This window comes from Phoca vitulina, unplaced genomic scaffold (assembly GCF_004348235.1).
Source record: "Phoca vitulina isolate PV1807 unplaced genomic scaffold, GSC_HSeal_1.0 scaffold21, whole genome shotgun sequence".
Lineage (NCBI taxonomy): Eukaryota > Metazoa > Chordata > Mammalia > Carnivora > Phocidae > Phoca > Phoca vitulina.
In genome coordinates, this window is record NW_022589724.1 from 798,363 (window position 1) to 817,639 (window position 19,277).

At 40.4% G+C, this 19,277-nt stretch overlaps 1 protein-coding gene across 3 annotated transcripts in view; it reads left to right on the top strand.

Annotated features, from left to right (window-relative positions):
* Positions 1-18,730, top strand: part of TDRD7 (tudor domain containing 7) — a 76,185-nt gene extending 57,455 nt beyond the window's left edge. For all 3 annotated transcript variants that reach the window (XM_032418332.1, XM_032418334.1, XM_032418335.1), the window contains 5 exons: positions 5,714-5,848; positions 8,572-8,682; positions 10,549-11,051; positions 14,858-15,018; positions 18,264-18,730. In XM_032418332.1, coding sequence (XP_032274223.1) covers positions 5,714-5,848; positions 8,572-8,682; positions 10,549-11,051; positions 14,858-15,018; positions 18,264-18,484 — 1,131 coding nt within the window. In that variant the 3' untranslated portion in view covers positions 18,485-18,730. The remainder of the gene's footprint in view (positions 1-5,713; positions 5,849-8,571; positions 8,683-10,548; positions 11,052-14,857; positions 15,019-18,263) is intronic.
* Positions 18,731-19,277: the final 547 nt, after the last annotated feature.

Here is a 19,277-nt window from a genome sequence, read left to right on the forward strand (position 1 = left end):
CTAGGAAGAAGTTGCTGCGGCTGAGGTCGAAGAGGTTGCTGCCTGTGTTCTCCTCAAGGATTTTGATGGACTCCTGTCTCACATTTAGGTCTTTCAACCATTTTGAGTCTATTTTTGTGTGTGGTGTAAGGAAATGGTCCAGTTTCATTCTTCTGCATGTGGCTGTCCAATTTTCCCAACACCATTTGTTGAAGAGACTGTCTTTTTTCCATTGGACATTCTTTCCTGCTTTGTCGAAGATTAGTTGACCATAGAGTTGAGGGTCCATTTCTGGGCTCTCTATTCTGTTCCATTGATCTATGTGTCTGTTTTTGTGCCAGTACCATACTGTCTTGATGATTACGGCTTTGTAATAGAGCTTGAAGTCCGGAATTGTGATGCCACCAGCTTTGCTTTTCTTTTTCTTTTTTTTTTTTTAAGATTTTATTTATTTATTTGACAGAGACAGAGACAGCGAGAGCAGGAACACAAGCAGGGGGAGTGGGAGAGGGAGAAGCAGGCTTCCCGCTGAGCAGGGAGCCTGATGTGGGACTCGATCCCAGGACTCTGGGATCATGACCTGAGCTGAAGGCAGCCACTTAACGACTGAGCCACCCAGGCACCCCAGCTTTGCTTTTCTTTTTCAACATTCTTCTGGCTATTCGGGGTCTTTTCTGGTTCCATACAAATTTTAGGATTATTTGTTCCATTTCTTTGAAAAAAGTTGATGGTATTTTGATAGGGATTGCATTAAATATGTAGATTGCTCTAGGTAGCATTGACATCTTCACAATATTTGTTCTTCCAATCCATGAGCATGGAACGTTTTTCCATTTCTTTGTGTCTTCCTCAATTTATTTCATCAGTATTTTATAGTTTTCTGAGTACAGATTCTTTGCCTCTTTGGTTAGATGTATTCCTAGGTATCTTATGGTTTTGGGTGCAATTGTAAATGGGATCGACTCCTTAATTTCTCTTTCTTCTGTCTTGTTGTTGGTGTATAGGAATGCCACTGATTTCTGTGCATTGATTTTATATCCTGCCACTTTACTGAATTCCTGTATGAGTTCTAGCAGTTCTGGGGTGGAGCCTTTTTGGTTTTCCACATAAAGTATCATATCATCTGCAAAGAGTGAGAGTTTGACTTTTTCTTTGCTGATTCGGATGCTTTTTATTTCTTTGTGTTGTCTGATTGCTGTGGCTAGGACTTCTAGTACTTTGTTGAATAGCAGTGGTGATAGTGGACATCCCTGCCATGTTCCTGACCTTAGGGGGAAAGCTCTCAGTTTCTCCCCATTGAGAATGATATTCGCTGTGGGTTTTTCATAGATGGCTTTTATGATATTGAGGTATGTACCCTCTATCCCTACACTCTGAAGAGTTTCAGAGGTAGAATTTAGTGATTCATCAGTTGCATATAACACCCAGTCATCACATCACGTGCCCTCCTTAATGCCCGTCACCCTGTTACCCCATCCCTCCCACCCCCCTCCCCTCCAGCAACCCTCAGTTTGTTTCCTAGAATTCAGGGTCTCTTACGGTTTTCCTCCCTCTCAATTTTCATCTTATTTTATTTTTCTTTCCCTTCCCCTATGTTCATTTGTTTTGTTTCTTAAATTTCACATAGGAGTAAAATTATATGGTATTTTTCTTTCTCTGACTGACTTAATTCACTTAGCATATTACACTCTAGTTTCATCCACATCATTGCAACTGGCAAGATTTCGTTCTTTTTGATGGCTGAGTAATATTCCGTTGTGTATCTATACCACAACTTCTTTATCCATTCATCTGTTGATGGACATCTGGGCTCTTTCTGTTTTTTGGCTATCGTGGACATGGCTGCTATAAACATTGGGGTGCATGTGCCCCTTTGAATCATTATGTTTGTATCCTTTGGATAAATACCAAGTAGTGCAATCCTGTGTCATAGGGTAGTTCTATTTTTAGAGTAGCAGCATTTTGTAGAGCATCTGACAGCTTGAGTTTCTTCCTGTGTAGCATCAGGTTCTGCCTTTTTGGCAAAATACCTTTTTGGTGTATGTCAAATACTTTAGATAAATATCTAGTATTATTTTTGTTTTTCTATCAAATTGTGCAATGTCTGCCTTGGAGGTAGCAAAAGTGGTCATTCTCTTAGTGATGCGTAGAAAGTTAGGGAAGGGAGAATGATTAATGAAAAGCAGATCCTGTGTTTAAATGATGTAATTGTTCTTGACATTGTAACTTGCCTAAGCTTTATTTAGTGCCTACACCTTCTGAACTTACTCCGTACATCCAGCCAACGCTATTCAGTGGCCGTCACTTCCTCTTTCCTCCAAACTCATCCCGAGTGGTCTGCATTCACTTTCTGTGCCGCCTTCCAGCCAGCTCTCAGCCACTGCTGCTTGACTTCCACCTGCTTTCCAACAGCCTATTCTTGCAGCAGCAGCTTAGCTGCATAATTCAACCAGTGTCTTTCAGGGCTTCTCTTACCAGGCCTCTGGGCTGCACTAACAGTGTGGAGACTTGTAATTCCCTCCTCACTAGGCTATCATGGTATCAAATCCTCCTAATTTTCCAAAGGATGTTCTACTGATTGCTTCTCCTATTTTTCACCCAAACCTGCACCCCACCTGCACTCTGCAGCGTCAGTGTCGATGCCCCCAACTCCTGTCCTGCCTCACGGTTCTTCTCAGTCTCTGCATCCTTCTAGGCAATGCCATCTCGTTGCTTCAGTTACTGTCTTGGTCCTCATGACTCCCCAGTTTGTTTTCCAGCCCTTGATGAGCTTTAGATTTAGGCAAAATCCAGCCTGATTGTCCATCTTGCAAACTGCTCAAGCTCTGCATGTCTGAAACCAAAATTATCTTTCCCCATCCTTTTTTCCTCCTATGTCTGTGTTTTGGTGGTACCTCCATTCATGCAACCATTCAGCCTGCTCCTGAAGAGTTATCTTGGATTCCTGCATTTTCCTCAGCCCCCAGTGCAACTAATCACCAAACCCTGCCATTTTCACAGCTTTGTCATTTCTTGCCTAGATCGCTGGAATACCATGGTTCCTCTGTCTTTACTCTTATCTTCCTCCATTCAAGCTCCATGCCACTAGAGTGAGTGACCCAAAATGTAAATAATAGCAAATAATAATACATCCAACTTTTAATGAGGCTTATTATTTCCCAGACACAAAAATTTTTTTAAAATATGACTGATTTCACTTAATCTTCATAAAGCCCTATGATCCCCTTCTTACTAATGAGGGAAGTCATTCAGCTAGAAAGTACAAGCTGAGATTAAAACCAAATCTGTCTGATTCCAAAGCCCTTACCCAGTGTTATCACCAACAATATGTGGCTTCTTATAAAGACGACGATCTCATTCTTCTCCTTAAGACATGGCATTGGCTTCTACTCATCCACGGGGTAAAATCTGGTTCTTTAAGACGTAATGTCTGGCTCTCCAGGACCTTGCCTTTACCTTTCTCTCAGCCTCATTCCCTGCCTTGCCCTGCCTCTCACTTTACATTCCAGCATAACCAAAATGCTTGTAGCCACCACACGTAAGAAATATGTATGTCTTGCCCATCCTTTTCCCTGTGTTTGAAATGTTCAGATTGCCCCTAACTAGACTCTTACCAACCTAGTTTACTCCCATTCATCGTGTAAAGTCCAGCTGAAATTGTGATATTTATGAAATTTTAATTTGTGAAAAAGGAAATACAAATGTCCAGTAAGTATGATTATTTCTCAAAAGAGCAAAAATTTACACAATTTAAGTTATCCAGCCAAAAGGTTTGTTTGATAAGTCACAATGTACCTGTATGATAGACTTATGTAATATTAAAATGATATAGAAGAAAATGACATGAAGTATTTTTGAGACATTTAGTGAAAAGTAGCCAATTATGAAATAGTATATGCAAATACGTTCTAATTTTTATAAGTCTAATTCTTTATACATGTATGGATAAAAGACTAGGAGGATAATTGTAATCTGTCATAGATTATAAGTGATTTTCATATCATTCTTTTAAGTATCTAAATTTTCTATGATAAAGGCATTTTACTAATATAAGAAGAAGAAAGTACATTTTAAAGGAAAGTACCAATTCTAGGCATTCCCTCCTCCTGAAAACTTGCCCTAAAATCTACCTCCTGGCTGGGTCAGGTACCCATTCTCTATGTTCTCATAGTACCTTGTACATAGCTTTATTATTGCCCTACTCCATTATATTCTAATTATATATTTGTGTCATCATCTGTCATGAGACTAGCAACTCTTTGAGATGTGGAAGTATATGTCTCTGACCAGTTATGCCTGGATATAAGAAGCATTCATTATACACCAGCCATACCAATACATGTGTTCAGGATATATGTTTGAATAAAAAATACATTTTAAGATATTGTTTTAATATTGTTTGTGTTTATCATCATCTTAAGAGATTAAAAAGTTATGCTATTAATAAAGCATTTTTGTTGGAGCAGTAGAAAAAAGCTTTACTTTTGGTATGTCTGACTTCCATGCCAAGAGTAGTCCAGTTCGTGACACTCACATACTGAAAGCACCACCATTCTTAAGGTGGCAGTGAGAGCAAGTTGTAGGTATGAAGTCCCTGCCCACATAACCATCCTGATGGGGCTGTATTTGGCAAATGCGAACTATATATCCAATGATGGCAGATATCACATAGGCTTATTAAGGGAAGTTTGGACATTTAAAGGTATACCCAGAATCTTATATTGTATTGTTGCCATTGGATCACAGGTAATTATTGCTTTGACTCAGTATGTAATTTTCCCATTTTTGAATTATTAATTTGGACTTATTTTACCTCTCTATGACTTTCTGAGTTTCAAGTTCCTAGGACAAATGATAAAAATTGTCAGTGGGCTTTTTGACAAAGCTATAAAATGCCAAAGTATGTTATTATTTAAAAATGTATGGTATTTACCTATTATAAGAAAACTTCTGTGTCTGAATTCTCTCTATTCCTTATTTCCTCATTGCTAAGACACAACAGTTTTTTTTCTCATATTTTAATATTTTGGAGAACAGACTGCATCTTTAATCAATATATAATGGTGTATCAAATTGTTTTATAATCAATAGTGTCCTAGAATTGTGAACATTGTAAATATTACCATATTTGTGCATTTTATTGATTATTATTAGTTTAGTGATTACTACTGATTAAATTTTTTAACAATTCAATGTTAAAATCAAATATATTCTAAAAGAATACCTATTGAGTAAATAGGTACATTTTAAAATAAGAAAATTTACAATCAGAGAAAGTTATTATTTGATCTCACTCATATGTGGAGTTTAAGAAACAAGGCAGAGGATCATAGGGGAAGAGAGGAAAGAATAAAAACAAGATGAAACCAGAGAGGGAGACAAACTGTAAGAGACTCTTAATCAGAGGAAACAAACTGAGGGTTGCTGGAGGGGAGGGGGGTGGGAAGATGGGGTGGCTGAGTGATGGACATTAAGGAGGACAGGTGATATAATGAGCACTGGGTGTTATATAAGACTGATGAATCCCTGACCTCTACCTCTGAAACCAATAATACATTATATGTTAATTAGTTGAATTTAAATTTAAAAATAAAAAATAAGAAAACTTAATGAACACTGATAGTCTTTGTTGCTTCTTATATGCATTTTAGAGTTAATACAAAATGTAATTGCACAGAAGTGTTTTGGCCTTTTGGATATGCTTATAAATTAACCAACATTTATCTCATTGCAGATCACGAACGTTCACAGCAGCCGAGCTCTTGATGTTCAGTTCCTGGACTCTGGCACTGTGACATCTGTGAAAGTGTCCGAACTCAGGGAAATCCCCCCGCGGTTTCTACAAGAAATAATTGTGATCCCACCTCAGGTACTATATGTTACAAGCTGGGAGATTTGCTGGAAGGGATTTGGCTGTATTTGTAGTTGTGTTGTGAGATGCCCTCTCAGTTTTGATCTTGATAATGAGTGAAGTCCAAGTTGGTAACAAAATTGGAAATGGTCCAGATGTGGTTGTTCACTGGTTTTCAGATGTAAAATTTGGCCAACTTAGACAAGAAGACCAGTCAGACTTACAGAATATCATTTGATAAATGTTTGTTTTCAAGTATGCCGCGTCATTAGGCTAAGTTGTCCAGTTAGAGATTCCATTTTACTAATGGGATGCCAGTGCTGACTTCTATACAGCTTCAAGATCTTATAAGAAAATTCTTACTTCCAGAGTTCTTAGCTTAATTAAGTGGCCATTCTCTTAAGAAATCTATATTCAGGGGCGCCTGGGTGGCTCAGTTGTTAAGCGTCTGCCTTCGGCTCAGGTCATGATCCCAGGGTCCTGGAATCGAGCCCCGCATCGGGTTCCCTGCTCGGCGGGAAGCCTGCTTCTCCCTCTCCCACTCCCCCTGCTTGTGTTCCCTCTCTCGCTGTGTCTCTCTCTGTCAAATAAATAAATAAGATCTTTAAAAAAAAAAAAGAAATCTATATTCAACCATTTTCTTATATGACTTTTTCCCCATAGATTTGAGTAAAAAGATTAATTTCTGCCTAATCTTCCTCTATTAATAAAAATTCAGATAATAAGAATTTTGCATTATTTTGAATTAAAATTGTTAAGAACTATTTCCTACCTTTAGGAGAAATAGAGGATTTTGTACAGAAATTAGTAGTTTTTTGAATAAAGTTATCCAACATTCTATCATTTCAAAAGGCCGCTTGACTTATATTTGCCAGAAGATACCTTATACCATCAAAATTCTGTGGATTAAAAAGTGGTTGACCATAATTAGCGTGGCTTTTGTACCTTCTCTCCTGTCACCACTGCCTTTTCTAAAATGACTCTTACAGAAAAGCTGTTGAGCTTGTGTTGAAGCCAGTTTTCAAAATCACTTTTATTGCTGCTCAGCCACAATACTAAAACTTGTTAAATGCCACTTTCACTTGGTAACAGCTCTGGCCTCTGTTCCCCTTGTTGGAACATCCACCTGGGGCCAGCCTTACCTGGAAAAGGCACCCCAGCTGGAGGGGAAAAGGCATCCATCCCTCTGCCTCCGACTGCCGGGAGCGTTAAAAGCCACTCCAAATTTTTTTCTATTAATCCTGCGTAGATTTGTTATTTCATAGATATGAAGTTGGGGGAACCTTAAGAGCCCGCGGGGCCAAGCCTCTGGCTGACAGCATCTCCCCAGGAGGTCTAAGTCAGAATAGCAAACTGATGGCCTGTCGGCCCAGGCTGACCTATAAATATTGGGTTTGGGCTCTTGGCTGTTATAGGGTTTTATTTATTTATTTATTTATTTATTTTAAGATTTTATTTATTTGACAGAGAGAGACACAGCGAGAGAGGGAACACAAGCAGGGGGAGAGGGAGAGGGAGAAGCAGGCCTCCCTGAGCCCAATGCGGGGCTCGATCCCAGGACCCTGGGATCATGACCTGAGCCGAAGGCAGACACTTAACCACTGAGCCACCCAGGCGCCCCTGTTATAGGGTTTTAAACTGTGAATTGGTTACCAAGATTTAAAACTCAGAAAATTTCACACAGAAATCCTGACTTCCAGCTTCTCCTGACAAACTAGAAAATCCGACTATATTGAGCACTGTCCTTAATGGGACAGTGCCCTGTGGGAGCTTGGGAGTGGCATTCTGCTTTGCACGGCCCCTGCTCTCCAGTGTGCTAGCTCCATCTGGCCCATCTTGCTCCCTCGTTGCCGCCTGGCCCCTGCAGGCGTGAAGAGAGTGCTCTCTCTGCTTTAAGTGACCTCCTCCCCACCAAGAAACATCCCTCATCCAGGGGGCATAGTGAGAGACCTGGAGCTCCCGAAGAAGAATAGGACTCAGAGAGGAAAGGAGTCCAGGAATCCTGAAAGTAGGTTTCTTCCCTTCACAAAATTGCCTCAAACAATTCAAGGCTTCCATGAGACAGAACGGAGTCCCTAAGGTCACCTTTTAACTCCCTGCTGAAGCCATTCTACAGAAGTTTGTGCAGTGGTGGTGGGAGGTAAAAGGCATTGAGGAAAACGAGGCATCTAGGTATCTATGAATTTCAGTTTTTCTTACCCTCCTTACCTCTCATTACAACCTCCTTCCAAACATGACCACAAATGTCTGGCACCCACAGGTACTCAGGAACTGCTGAATGAAGCATGTCAGCCTCTGAAAAGATTTTTGCAACCAAAGTCATTTCATCCAAATGACACTTCATTTTTTCAGTTGCACTTAGAGGGAAGACCTAAATATAAGTCCCAAACCTGTCTTCACAACTTTGTGATCTGATGCAAGTTAGTTCTCTGATTCCATTTCACCATCTGTAAAATGGGGTCACAACATTGACCCGTCATGCAGAAGTATCGTAGGATAAGTATGCGAAGTGCCTGGTGTGAGCCCTGGCTAGTAACAGGAGTAAAGACAGCAGAGGAAAAATAAGCAGAGCCAGGAACATAGCAGACACTCCAACCCAAGAGCTCAATCATCCTTAGCTATCCCTGGTGCTTGCTTTCTATCTTAGCAACATCTGACTTATAGGAAAATAACATTGATGTTACTTATCAGTACCTATTTTAAGATGGTGTGTTTGCTTTTCCCTCACGTTTTCTTTCCAGGCTATCAAGTGCTGTTTAGCAGATCTGCCACAGTCTATTGGCATGTGGACACCAGATGCTGTGCTTTGGCTGAGAGATTCTGTTTTGAATTGCTCGGACTGTAGCATTAAGGTTAGTTCTCTTGAGACATTCGGAAAGGGAGCTGTCAGCCGGAAGGGCTTGTTTGTTTCTCTGTGAAGGAATCTTATCTTACCATAAACTGATGCTTTCAGATCTGACACATTTTCATAGTTAAGAGATGGGTTACATTGGTTTTTATTTAAGAATTTATCGTGTATCTCCAATATTATTTTTAAACCCTTTATATAATTTTTCCACTATTAATAAGGTATCAGAGATAGTTCTCTGCTATTTTGCTCCATGATAAAGAATTAAGTTCCCAACAGAGGGACCATCTATCTCTTGATAAATGTTTCTAAAGATCATTTAAATAGTCTTCTATTTCTTTTTTTTTTCTAAAGTAGAATGACTTATAAGCAAATCATTTGCTTATAATCCTGTTTTCTGCCTTTAAAAGTTTACTTAAACTGTTTTATTTCACAAGCCCCTCTTTCTTTTTCTGTACTTTTGCACTTTTATATCAGAAACATTGGTCTTATTTCCAAGAATAGAAATGTAAGATATTTCTCTGTTTTAACTAATGAAAACAATGTTATTTTATATAAGCATTTAACAATGAAATGTCTTTGAGAAATATCTTCATGAAAATCTCTAAATTATTCTAGCTCACGTGGATTTTCTTATGTTTATACAATTATACACTTAATTACCATTTTATACTCTTCAGTTGCCACATGATAAAGAATATTGTTTTCTCAGCTATGGTTTAAGATCTTAAAGCCAGAGTATTTGGTACTCAATAAAAATGTTTTTTAATGATTGATTTTTGAAATGGTACTTCTGTATCATAAATGTCAAAATAAATTAGCAGTCATTCATTCATACCACCTTGAAGTGCTAATTAATTTAAATAGATTCATCTTGCTAGGAGAAATATTTTTAAGTAAATTACTATAGATGGCTTGCTTTGTCTCCCTATCTCAGACCTCTGTTCCTGCCTTTCAGTCCCAGCCCTATTTGGTAAGAGATCAATGTGGCTGGAAGCATCTTATTTTTGTCATTCCCAGGGTAAGCCAGAGGAGCTGGTAAGAATTACCAGGCACCCAGCCCTTTGGGACACACAGCTGTACAATCCCAGTTGTCAGTCTATAGGATTCCTGTACAACACTCACCCCTCTGGCAGAAAGAAGTAGCCAGGTAGACAAAGGTCTCCTGTGCAAAGGGGCAAAGCTGTAATTTTGACCTATTCAGTGTAGCTTTTTCCCTCTTTTTCTCCCTCCCATAAGAGGTTCCCTTCCTCCATGTAAACTGGGGAGGGGGCCAAAGAAAGGGTGAGGGCAGATATTAAGACCAAACAAGGCATTTGGACCAGAGGTCCCCAAGGGTATGGTGAATGTCAAAGCTTTATCCCTTCTTCCCAGTCTGAGGGTGCACCAGCCTAGGTGGAAAGCACATGGAACATCTTGCCATTCTTGTGATTAGTTTTTATTGTTGAAGCTGGGAGATGAGCACATGAGGATTCATCATACTGTTTTGTTTTGTTTTGTTTTGTTTTTTTTTTACTTTGAGTGTTTTTAAATGTCATTAATAAAAAAAAGCTTTTAATCATGATATGTAGACTCCATCTCAGTGATAATGACCTCTAGTGGGTTTACAAGGGATCCTCAGTTTTTAGAGGTTAATGAGGTTTTCATTTCCATAAGCCAGCTGCTGGCATCTAGACTGTTTGGACTTATGAGCCTATTTACTACTACAGCCGTGATAGATAATTTATCTTACCTTAAATAAAATAAATTTTAGCAAGTTGGGGTTTCGTGCAAAATACTGTGTTTTAATATTTAATGTTAATATTATAACTGCCCCTTGGAATTTAGTGTGAACTTGGACTTGTAGAAATGTCTTATGTGTTTTCCATAGGTTACAAAAGTGGATGAAACCAGAGGCATCGCACATGTTTATTTATTTACCCCCAAGAACTTCCCCGATCCTCACCGCAGCATCAATCGGCAGATTACAAATGCAGACTTGTGGAAGCACCAGAAGGATGTGTTTTTGAGTGCTGTATCCAGTGGAGCTAGCTCTCCCCACAGCAGAAGTGGTGGCACCCCCGTTCCGGGCAGCACTGGGGAGAATTTCAGAAAGAGCCTCGCAGATGCCATCAAGAAGTCCCTGGTGGAGCACAGCAGCTCCTCCTCCACAGAGGAACTGCCACCTCCTGTCCACCTGTCGAAGCCGGGGGAGCACATGGATGTGTACGTGCCAGTGGCTTGTCACCCAGGCTACTTTGTCATCCAGCCCTGGCAGGAGATACACAAGCTGGAGGTTCTGATGGAGGAGATGATTCTGTACTACAGTGTGTCTGAGGAGCGCCACGTGGCCGTGGAAAAAGACCAAGTGTATGCCGCAAAAGTGGAAAATAAGTAGGTTCCTGGACAAAGCCTTTTATTCTACTAAGAAAAATGTGTAGAGCGATACCAAGAGTCCTTAATCCCTGCAGGGGGCCTTTGAACTGCACAAATGGAAATTTTGAATGTGAAACGAGACTAATGAATTATGCCCTTTTTTAATATTTGAAATGATGTCATTTATCTAAAAATCTAGTGACCATATATGAAATTCCTGTTAAAACCTAATTATATCTAAAATGAAGGTTTAAATGTTTTTTCTACTTTTCTATTAGACAAAATATTGTTTATTCAGAAAATAACTTTTTTAATAGAATGACTTTTACATTTTAAAAACTAAATGCTTATTATAGAAAATTTAGAAAATACAAAAAGGTATAAGAAAATCAGCCACACATAATAACCTTTGTTAAACTACTTACTTATTTCTTCTAGTTCTTTTCTATATATATTCATACAATTGGCATAGTATTTATTATTATATATAATTCTATACCTACTTTTTTCACTTCACATAATCCTGGGAACATTTTTCCATGCGATAAATTTCTTCATAAACATGTTTAATAGTCCGTCATCTAGAGAAATCATAATTTACTTACCGTTCTCTTATGTAGGTTCTTTTTTTTCTCCTAGATGTTTCACTATTGTAAATAACAATGAACATAAATCTTTGTTCACATCTCAGATTATTTATTTCTGAGGTAGATTCCTAGAAGAGAAATCACTTGTTTAAAGATTACATGATTCTTGATATATGTTGTCCATTGCTCCTAGAGAGCTTACCACCTTTTATAAGGTGCAACAGTGCGTAGTTCACTGCTCCGGCCTTCGGACAGTGAGTACCACAGTTCCTCATTTGTGGAGCACTGTAGTCCGTTTTCTCACAGTTCCCATTCGGATCCACATCCTCCTTTCCTGAAGCCCTCCAGTAAGTGCGGGTTCCAACCCAGGGAAGCCCAAGCGCTACACTGTCTGCCCTACAAGGTCACAAAAGCCCTGGCCCAAGGAACAACCTACCCGTGTCCTGTCTCCTTTGCCGCTTTCTCAGGAGAACTGACCAAGCTTATTTGATGATGCCACACACAAAGAACTGTTCCCCACAACACACACACACACACACACACACCCCAGAACTCAGTTTAAAAGGTCAAACTGCTTCTTTTATTTTTTTTTATAGAATGCTTTTGTTCATTCCTAAGACATCAAGCATAGGCATTTGTAAAAATTTTGTTATTTTCATGAGAGGAAAAAAACCCCAATTTTTAACTCTTAGGAGTGAAAAGTATCATAGCTCTCATTTTAAAAACTATTCAGCTTCTATGTCACAAGCTTTTCATCTTCAAAAAAAAACATTTTTACAATGTCACGTTATTTACAGCCATAAGCATGCATGGGTTTAATTCCACCCGGGAACATCATTTGTGTCAATTTGCCTACATCAGAACTCGTCACAGAATAATTTAACCACAGTTAAAATGAAACTAATGTTAGCTGTTATCTGAGGGGCAGATTAATGGTACTTAGCAGTGGGGAGGTCCTACTTGGGGGCAACGGTTGTGTGGGGCAGGAGAACCCCTAAACTAGAGACCCATAGTGTGGTGCTTCAGACTCGACCTCCTCCCCACAGGGGTCCAACAGTCCTGCTCCAAGGCTCTGGGACTTTAACCAGCTAATCTGTCTCTAGATCATCAAGGATGTCTTATATATGAGAACAGATTATCCGATATTTTCTTAAACTTCATGAACTGAATCAGTGTAAAGTATAAAGAGTTTCTATCTTGCCTATACCCCAGGACTATTTACTAAGCCCTGTTCCCAACTGTGGTAAATTAAGGCTTAGGAATTTCAGATACACTGTTGATTGCAGTGGTTTCCAAATCCATCTTGGCTAAGAAGAGCCAAAATTCTCCTTCCTCACCCCAGACATCCTGAATCAGAATCTCTGGGCGGTGGAACCCCAGAATCAGTGTTTTTAACAAACTCTCCAGATGATTCACAAGCGGCCTTGTACTGAAACTGGTAATCTAGTGCAAACAGAAGCCTTTAGTTAAACTATTAGTGTTGAAAATTAAAAGCTACAGAGAAGCATGACACATAAGTCCTCTGCTAGCTCTCCCCTTGCTGCTCCGTCCCTCTTATTTACACACTAAAAGTACAGTCCACCAGCATTTGCCTTGTACAATTTAAAGACGATGCTAGAGGTAGAAACCAAATATTTTTATCTCCTTTTGCACTTACACAGTCTGACGTGCTTATATTTACACAGCTTATCTTCATTTTAGTAATAATTATAATAATGATGATGATGGCTACCATTTGCCAAGCACCTGTGATGTGCCTAGTCATGTGCTAGGCACTTTATATATACAGTTTCTGCAAGTGACTTAAAATTAAATATTGCACATGAGATAACTGAGGCTCAGAGAGGTTAAATAGGAGCCCAGGATGACCCAGCTGGACCATGGCCGCAGGGGGGACTCCAGCCCAAGTCTGTTGGTCCCCAAAGTTCATATACTTATTATAATACCTTTCTGTGACTCATGGATTATTGCTTGCTGCACTGTGGGCTTATCTCAAGGTTTCTGGAGTTTCCTCCCAAAGCCCCCAATCACTAGTGTCCAAAATTGGCCTCTTTGTAGCTTTCTTACTAGAGTTCACCCTATAGCAGCTCTGGATGTTTCCTGGACCCATTCTCCACCAGGGTGCTGGAGAATCAGTCCAGTCTGGCCAGCCCCAGCCCAACAGTGTGTTGCAGGGAAGGGCCTGCTGTTGCCCTGGGCTTGGGGCTTATGACTAATGAACCTGTTTCAGAGGGTGGCTGGGTCTGCCATCCAAGGCGGAGTCCACTTCACACCATGCAGGAGTGGAGGCTGCCTCCATAGATGCTTACCTTTTAGATGTTACAAACAATCTTCCTTCCCTTAGTTTAGTAATACTCTTCAATCATGTCCTCAAGACTACAGGACTTTAAGATGGCCCTTCATATTTTAACTTAAAGTCTAAGCTTTTCTAATTGTAATGACGATGAATGTAGGCCCAGAGGAGAAAAATACATTCATGTGAATTTCTTTCTGGTGCCTCGAACTCCAGATCTGAAACCATGTTCTTCTTCCCCCATATTCTCCTATCCTGTCCAGGTTCTTTATTCCGGGCAATGGGTTGGACTTTGTGTTTTGTTTTATTTTGTTTTCCAGTGTCCTCACTTGGCATGACTAAAATTGTCACCTTTGCATTCAGAATGTTTTGTAATCTCTTCCCACACTCTCTTATTTCCTCTTCCTTCGCACGTTCCTCCTCCTTGCTCTCCTGTGGTGTTTGCTCCACTCCCAGTTGCCATGCCCTGTAGAATCTTCTGTGCTTTTTCTTCTCATGTGTGTCTTCAGCCTGGCCGGTTCTGCTTACCTCCCTCTGCCCATCTTCCACACACGTCCATCCCTTGTCTCAGACCTGTGGCCACCTCTATCTCCCTGTCGGAGTGGAGGGATCTCCCTGCCTTGTCCCGATCAGCCTCCATCTGTTTAGAGTCTGTTTAGTGGTGGTTGCTGGTTTCTGTGTTTGGTCTCCTGCACTAGTTCCACGATGCCTATAAACAGGGGTTGAGTGAACAGACTCCATCAAATGAGCCAGTGGCAAAGCAGAGAACAGTAACCTTTGGGGTAAGAAGCAGCAATTTCTTTTAAAACCTCGATGACAGTACAGTTCCATAGTTCGATAAACATCATTTACATTAATTTTTCTTTTTATCATACATTGTTACCCATAAAGCTGATGTTGACTTTGTGTATTTTTCCTTCCTTTTTAATCCAATGTACATCTAGGTGGCACCGGGTGCTTTTAAAAGGAATCCTGACCAACGGGCTGGTGTCCGTGTATGAGCTGGACTATGGCAAGCACGAACTCGTCAACATAAGGAAGGTGCAGCCCCTGGCGGACGTGTTCAGGAAGCTGCCCTTTCAAGCCGTCACAGCTCAACTTGCAGGTAATTTCTGCAGGATTCGAACTTGTGCCTCCACACAGTGTATAGTGTCATTTTGTCCTGGGCCCTCGGGGAGCACACAGTTACTGGCCCTATTGATGTAACTTTTCTTTTCTTTTTTTTTTTCCCCTTTGGCAAACAACTTCCTGGCCCTACTGGAAATAATTTTTAATCATCTCTCACCGTCATGCCCTCCTACCGTATCTGCCGTTCTATTTTTCCGTATTCCTTTCTGTCCGTGGTCTCACATAAGGATGTATTCGTAAAGCTGTCATCTTAGCACAGGGACAGTCTTCCATGCTGCTTTCTTCTTTTTTTAGCATTTTTTTTTTTTTGTCCTAACTACTTTTTGAGTGTGTGTTTGATGGTCTTGATAATGATTTTTAATAGCTGCAAAAGATTCTGTCTAATCAGTATTTCCCTTTTGTTAGGCCTTTAGGTCATTATACTCTTATTGTAATATTATGAAAACACCTGCAGCTAAGTATACTAGCCAAAACAAACACAAAAACAACGAAACAACGTCAGTAACCAATAGGAGGAGCACACTGCTCAATTAATAGGTGTTAACGTTGTATAAATTATAATACAAATACATAATAGGTTTCCACAATTAGAAAACATTCCTAGGTCATAGAATATGACCATCTTTGGGGCACCTGGGTGGCTCAGTCATTAAGCGTCTGCCTTCAGCTCAGGTCATGATCCCAGGGTCCTGGGATTGAGCCCCGCATCGGGCTCCCTGCTCCGCGGGGAGCCTGCTTCTCCCTCTGCCTCTCTTTCTCTCTGTCTCTCATGAATAAATAAATAAAATCTTTAAAAAAAAAAAAAGAATATGACCATCTTTATGGCCGAGTCTCCAGTTGCATTGCAATTAACAGCATGCAAGTATGTGATTTCACCACATTCATACGGCGTATTGACTATTATTAAAATCTGAGGTTGTTGGGGCACATGGGTGGCTCAGTCAGTTGAGCGTCCAACTGGTGATTTCGACTCAGGTCATGATCTCATGAGTTGTGAGATCAAGCCCTGTTTCGGGCTCCGTACTCAGCGGGGAGTCTGCTTGAGATTCTCTCCTTCTGCCCCTCCCTCACTTGTGCATGCATGCCCTGTCTCTCTCAAATAAATAAATCTCTAAAAAATAAAAAAAAAAAAATCTGAGGATGTAAGTTAGTAGTGTACAGAGGTACTTATTTAAAATATTGTCCATGGGGCGCCTGGGTGGCTCAGTCGTTAAGCGTCTGCCTTCAGCTCAGGTCATGATCTCAGGGTCCTGGGATGGAGCCCCGCATCGGGCTCCCTGCTCAGTGGAAAGCCTGCTTCTCCCTCTCCCACTCCCCCTGCTTGTGTTCCCTCTCTCGCTGTGTCTCTCGCTGTCAAATAAATAAAATCTTTTAAAAAAATAAATAAGATAAAATTAAATGAAATTAAAGATTGTCCAGTCAGTTTTTTGTGGCAGCAGTACAGATGCTGGCGGCTGGTCTGTGTGCATTCCACCGGTGGGGAGCATGCACAGTTCGGTGAAGCTTCACCCAGAAGTCCGTCAGCATTAGCAGAGAGTGTGGAGCCGAAGGGCTGGGGGATGCAGACCTCCAGCCATCTGGGGCTCTCTGTGTCCTGTTGCGCTGGGAAATGGTGGGTTGTGACCACATGGTGCCACCCTGATTCCTTACCCTGGCTCATCCCATACATTTAGCACAGTAGCAGAAGTGATTTGATCTCGGAAATGAAAGAAATTATGTATATAGATTTTTTCTTTTAATTTTTGGCCAGCTTTTATTGGAGATATCGATATCTATATATAGTGTTATTCTGAAGTGTTTTCCAGTTTCTTTCTGTGTCCTTCCTGCTAGATTTCAGAGGAAACGCCCATGGTAGTTAGGTATGAACCAAAAGTGGCATCTTGCAGATGAGCATGGCTACCACTGACCTGCTTTGAATTCAGACCTCTAAAGGGTTTCTCCAGATTTAATGATCACATTTTTTTATCTTGAGTTTTGAATGTTCAGGTTTTGCTAACAACACGTGTTGTTAAGCATGATAGTCAACTGCCCAGAGAGGGCATCTCTCTGAGGAACAAGTGCAGGGCACCATCATCCCCATCGCCAGCACCATGGCAAACAGTCACCAGGACTTACTGTGTGCACCAGGCCTCTACCAGCCCCTCCATTTCACTGACTTCTCCCCCACACGAGGAGGGTTACCTACCGTTCCTATCGCTATTACCCGGGTCAGGAAACAACAGCTTGGAGGCTGCTCTAGGCTTCTCCTGTTCTCAAAGAATGTAGCCCACTCACTACATGAATAGCAGGTCTGTTAAATTATGTGTGAAACTCCCAGGCCTTCCTCACTATGGGACATCATTTATAGTTTCTGCAATCTAGTATATGTGGACTTAATTCATGTTAGTTTACTAATATTTTTTGAAAAACACATATTCTTACCTCAATTTTGTTTTAAAACCTAATTTAGAATTCTAACTTAGAATTCTCTAACTTGAGTCCTCAAGCTTAAAAGTCATAAGGATTTAGAAATACATGGGGTTTACAATTAATCTGGTCCAGCCAGTTTATTTTATGATAAATAAACTGAGGCCTGAGAAGCCAGTTGATTTGCCCAAGATCATACCACATGATAGAAGAAGAGCTGAGAAAGGTAACTGGGTCTCCAGACTTTCAATCCAGTGCTTTTGCCATGATATTGTATATAATTTTGAAAAATTAGTATACTCTAAGTATATGAATTCTCTTCCTCCTCCTCCTCCTCATTATATCTGGTTCATCAGGAAAAAAAGTCTATAAATAAGAGACATGCCATTGAGATCGTTGATATTTTATTTTAGTTGAGTATAGTTGACATACAATGTTACAGATATTATTGATATTTTATTCCCCTTGGTTATCCCCATTATCAGTTTAAATCTACATATACTTTATATAGGGAAATGGGCAGTAGTTATTATTAATAACTTCATTTTATAACACAGCAATAAATCTCAATGAAACTTCTGTCTGTAGGTAAAGGTTTACAGAAGTAACCCCGTTCAGAATAGGGAAACTATTATAAGCTGGACTGTTTTAAGATTGTTGAGCAACTGTTTTGTTATTTTTTTTTTAAATTAGACAAGTCTAACCTGGTATGTTTCAGCTACTTTGGAATTGACTGAATAGTTTTCCATTATTACAGATCAAAGAAAGGCTCATCCGACCCCTCACTGATCCTTGTACTCCCTGTCTTTCTCCTAGGGGTGAAGTGCAACCAGTGGTCTGAGGAGGCTTCGATGGTATTTCGAAATCATGTGGAGAAGAAACCTCTGGTGGCACTGGTGCAGACAGTTATAGAAAATGCTAACCCTTGGGACCGGAAAGTAGTGGTCTATTTAGTGGACACATCGTTGCCAGACACAGATATCTGGATTCATGATTTTATGTCAGAGTATCTGGTAGAGCTTTCAAAAGTTAATTAATCACTGCTTCTGAGATATTGACAACTAATTCAGATTTTTTAGCAATAACAAAATGTAGTAGGCTTTAAAAAAAGAAACCTCATCTCTGCTACAGAGCTCTGACTGCTGTGGGGATTGAAAACAATATGCTTCTGTTTGATGAAAGATATTTAACAAGTTTTGTTTTAACCGAGTTGACTTTTCAAAGAAAATTGCACTTGAATTATTACTACAATATTAGAATAAAAATGTTTATCAATATAAAAACTGCCTTATCATTTCTGAGCTTCATGATCTTAAGACGAAGTGTTTCCCTTTCTATTCATGTCTTCTTTGTGGTGCTGGGTTCCTTTACAGTTAGATTGTGAGAACTTCATGACTTAACCCTGGTGTAGTGGTGCATCCCAAAGCAAGTGGTCACCAAGCCACATGAGGACTATCTTGAGTTGTTAGCACATTAGCATTGCTGGTGGTGCTATAGAGAAGCCGCCCAGGTGACCCTCAAAGCATGCCCCTCACCCCAAATCTTGAGTGGCACCTCACTGCCCAGAGAGCCCATGCCTTCCACAGTCTCCCTACCCAACCCCATTGCCCACCACTCCCTAACCAGCCACACTGGACCTTTATCTAGCTCCTGAACCCCATGCATGTGCACCCAGGACTATATTCTACAGCAAGCCTTGCTCCCCTCCAAACCAGGCTTATTCTGCTTCTTCAGCCTGCTGCTCATTCTCCCCCCTCCACCATTTTTGTTTGCCAGGATCCTCCCTGACATCCCAGGCTGACCATGAAGCCTTCCCTGGCACCGCTCCTA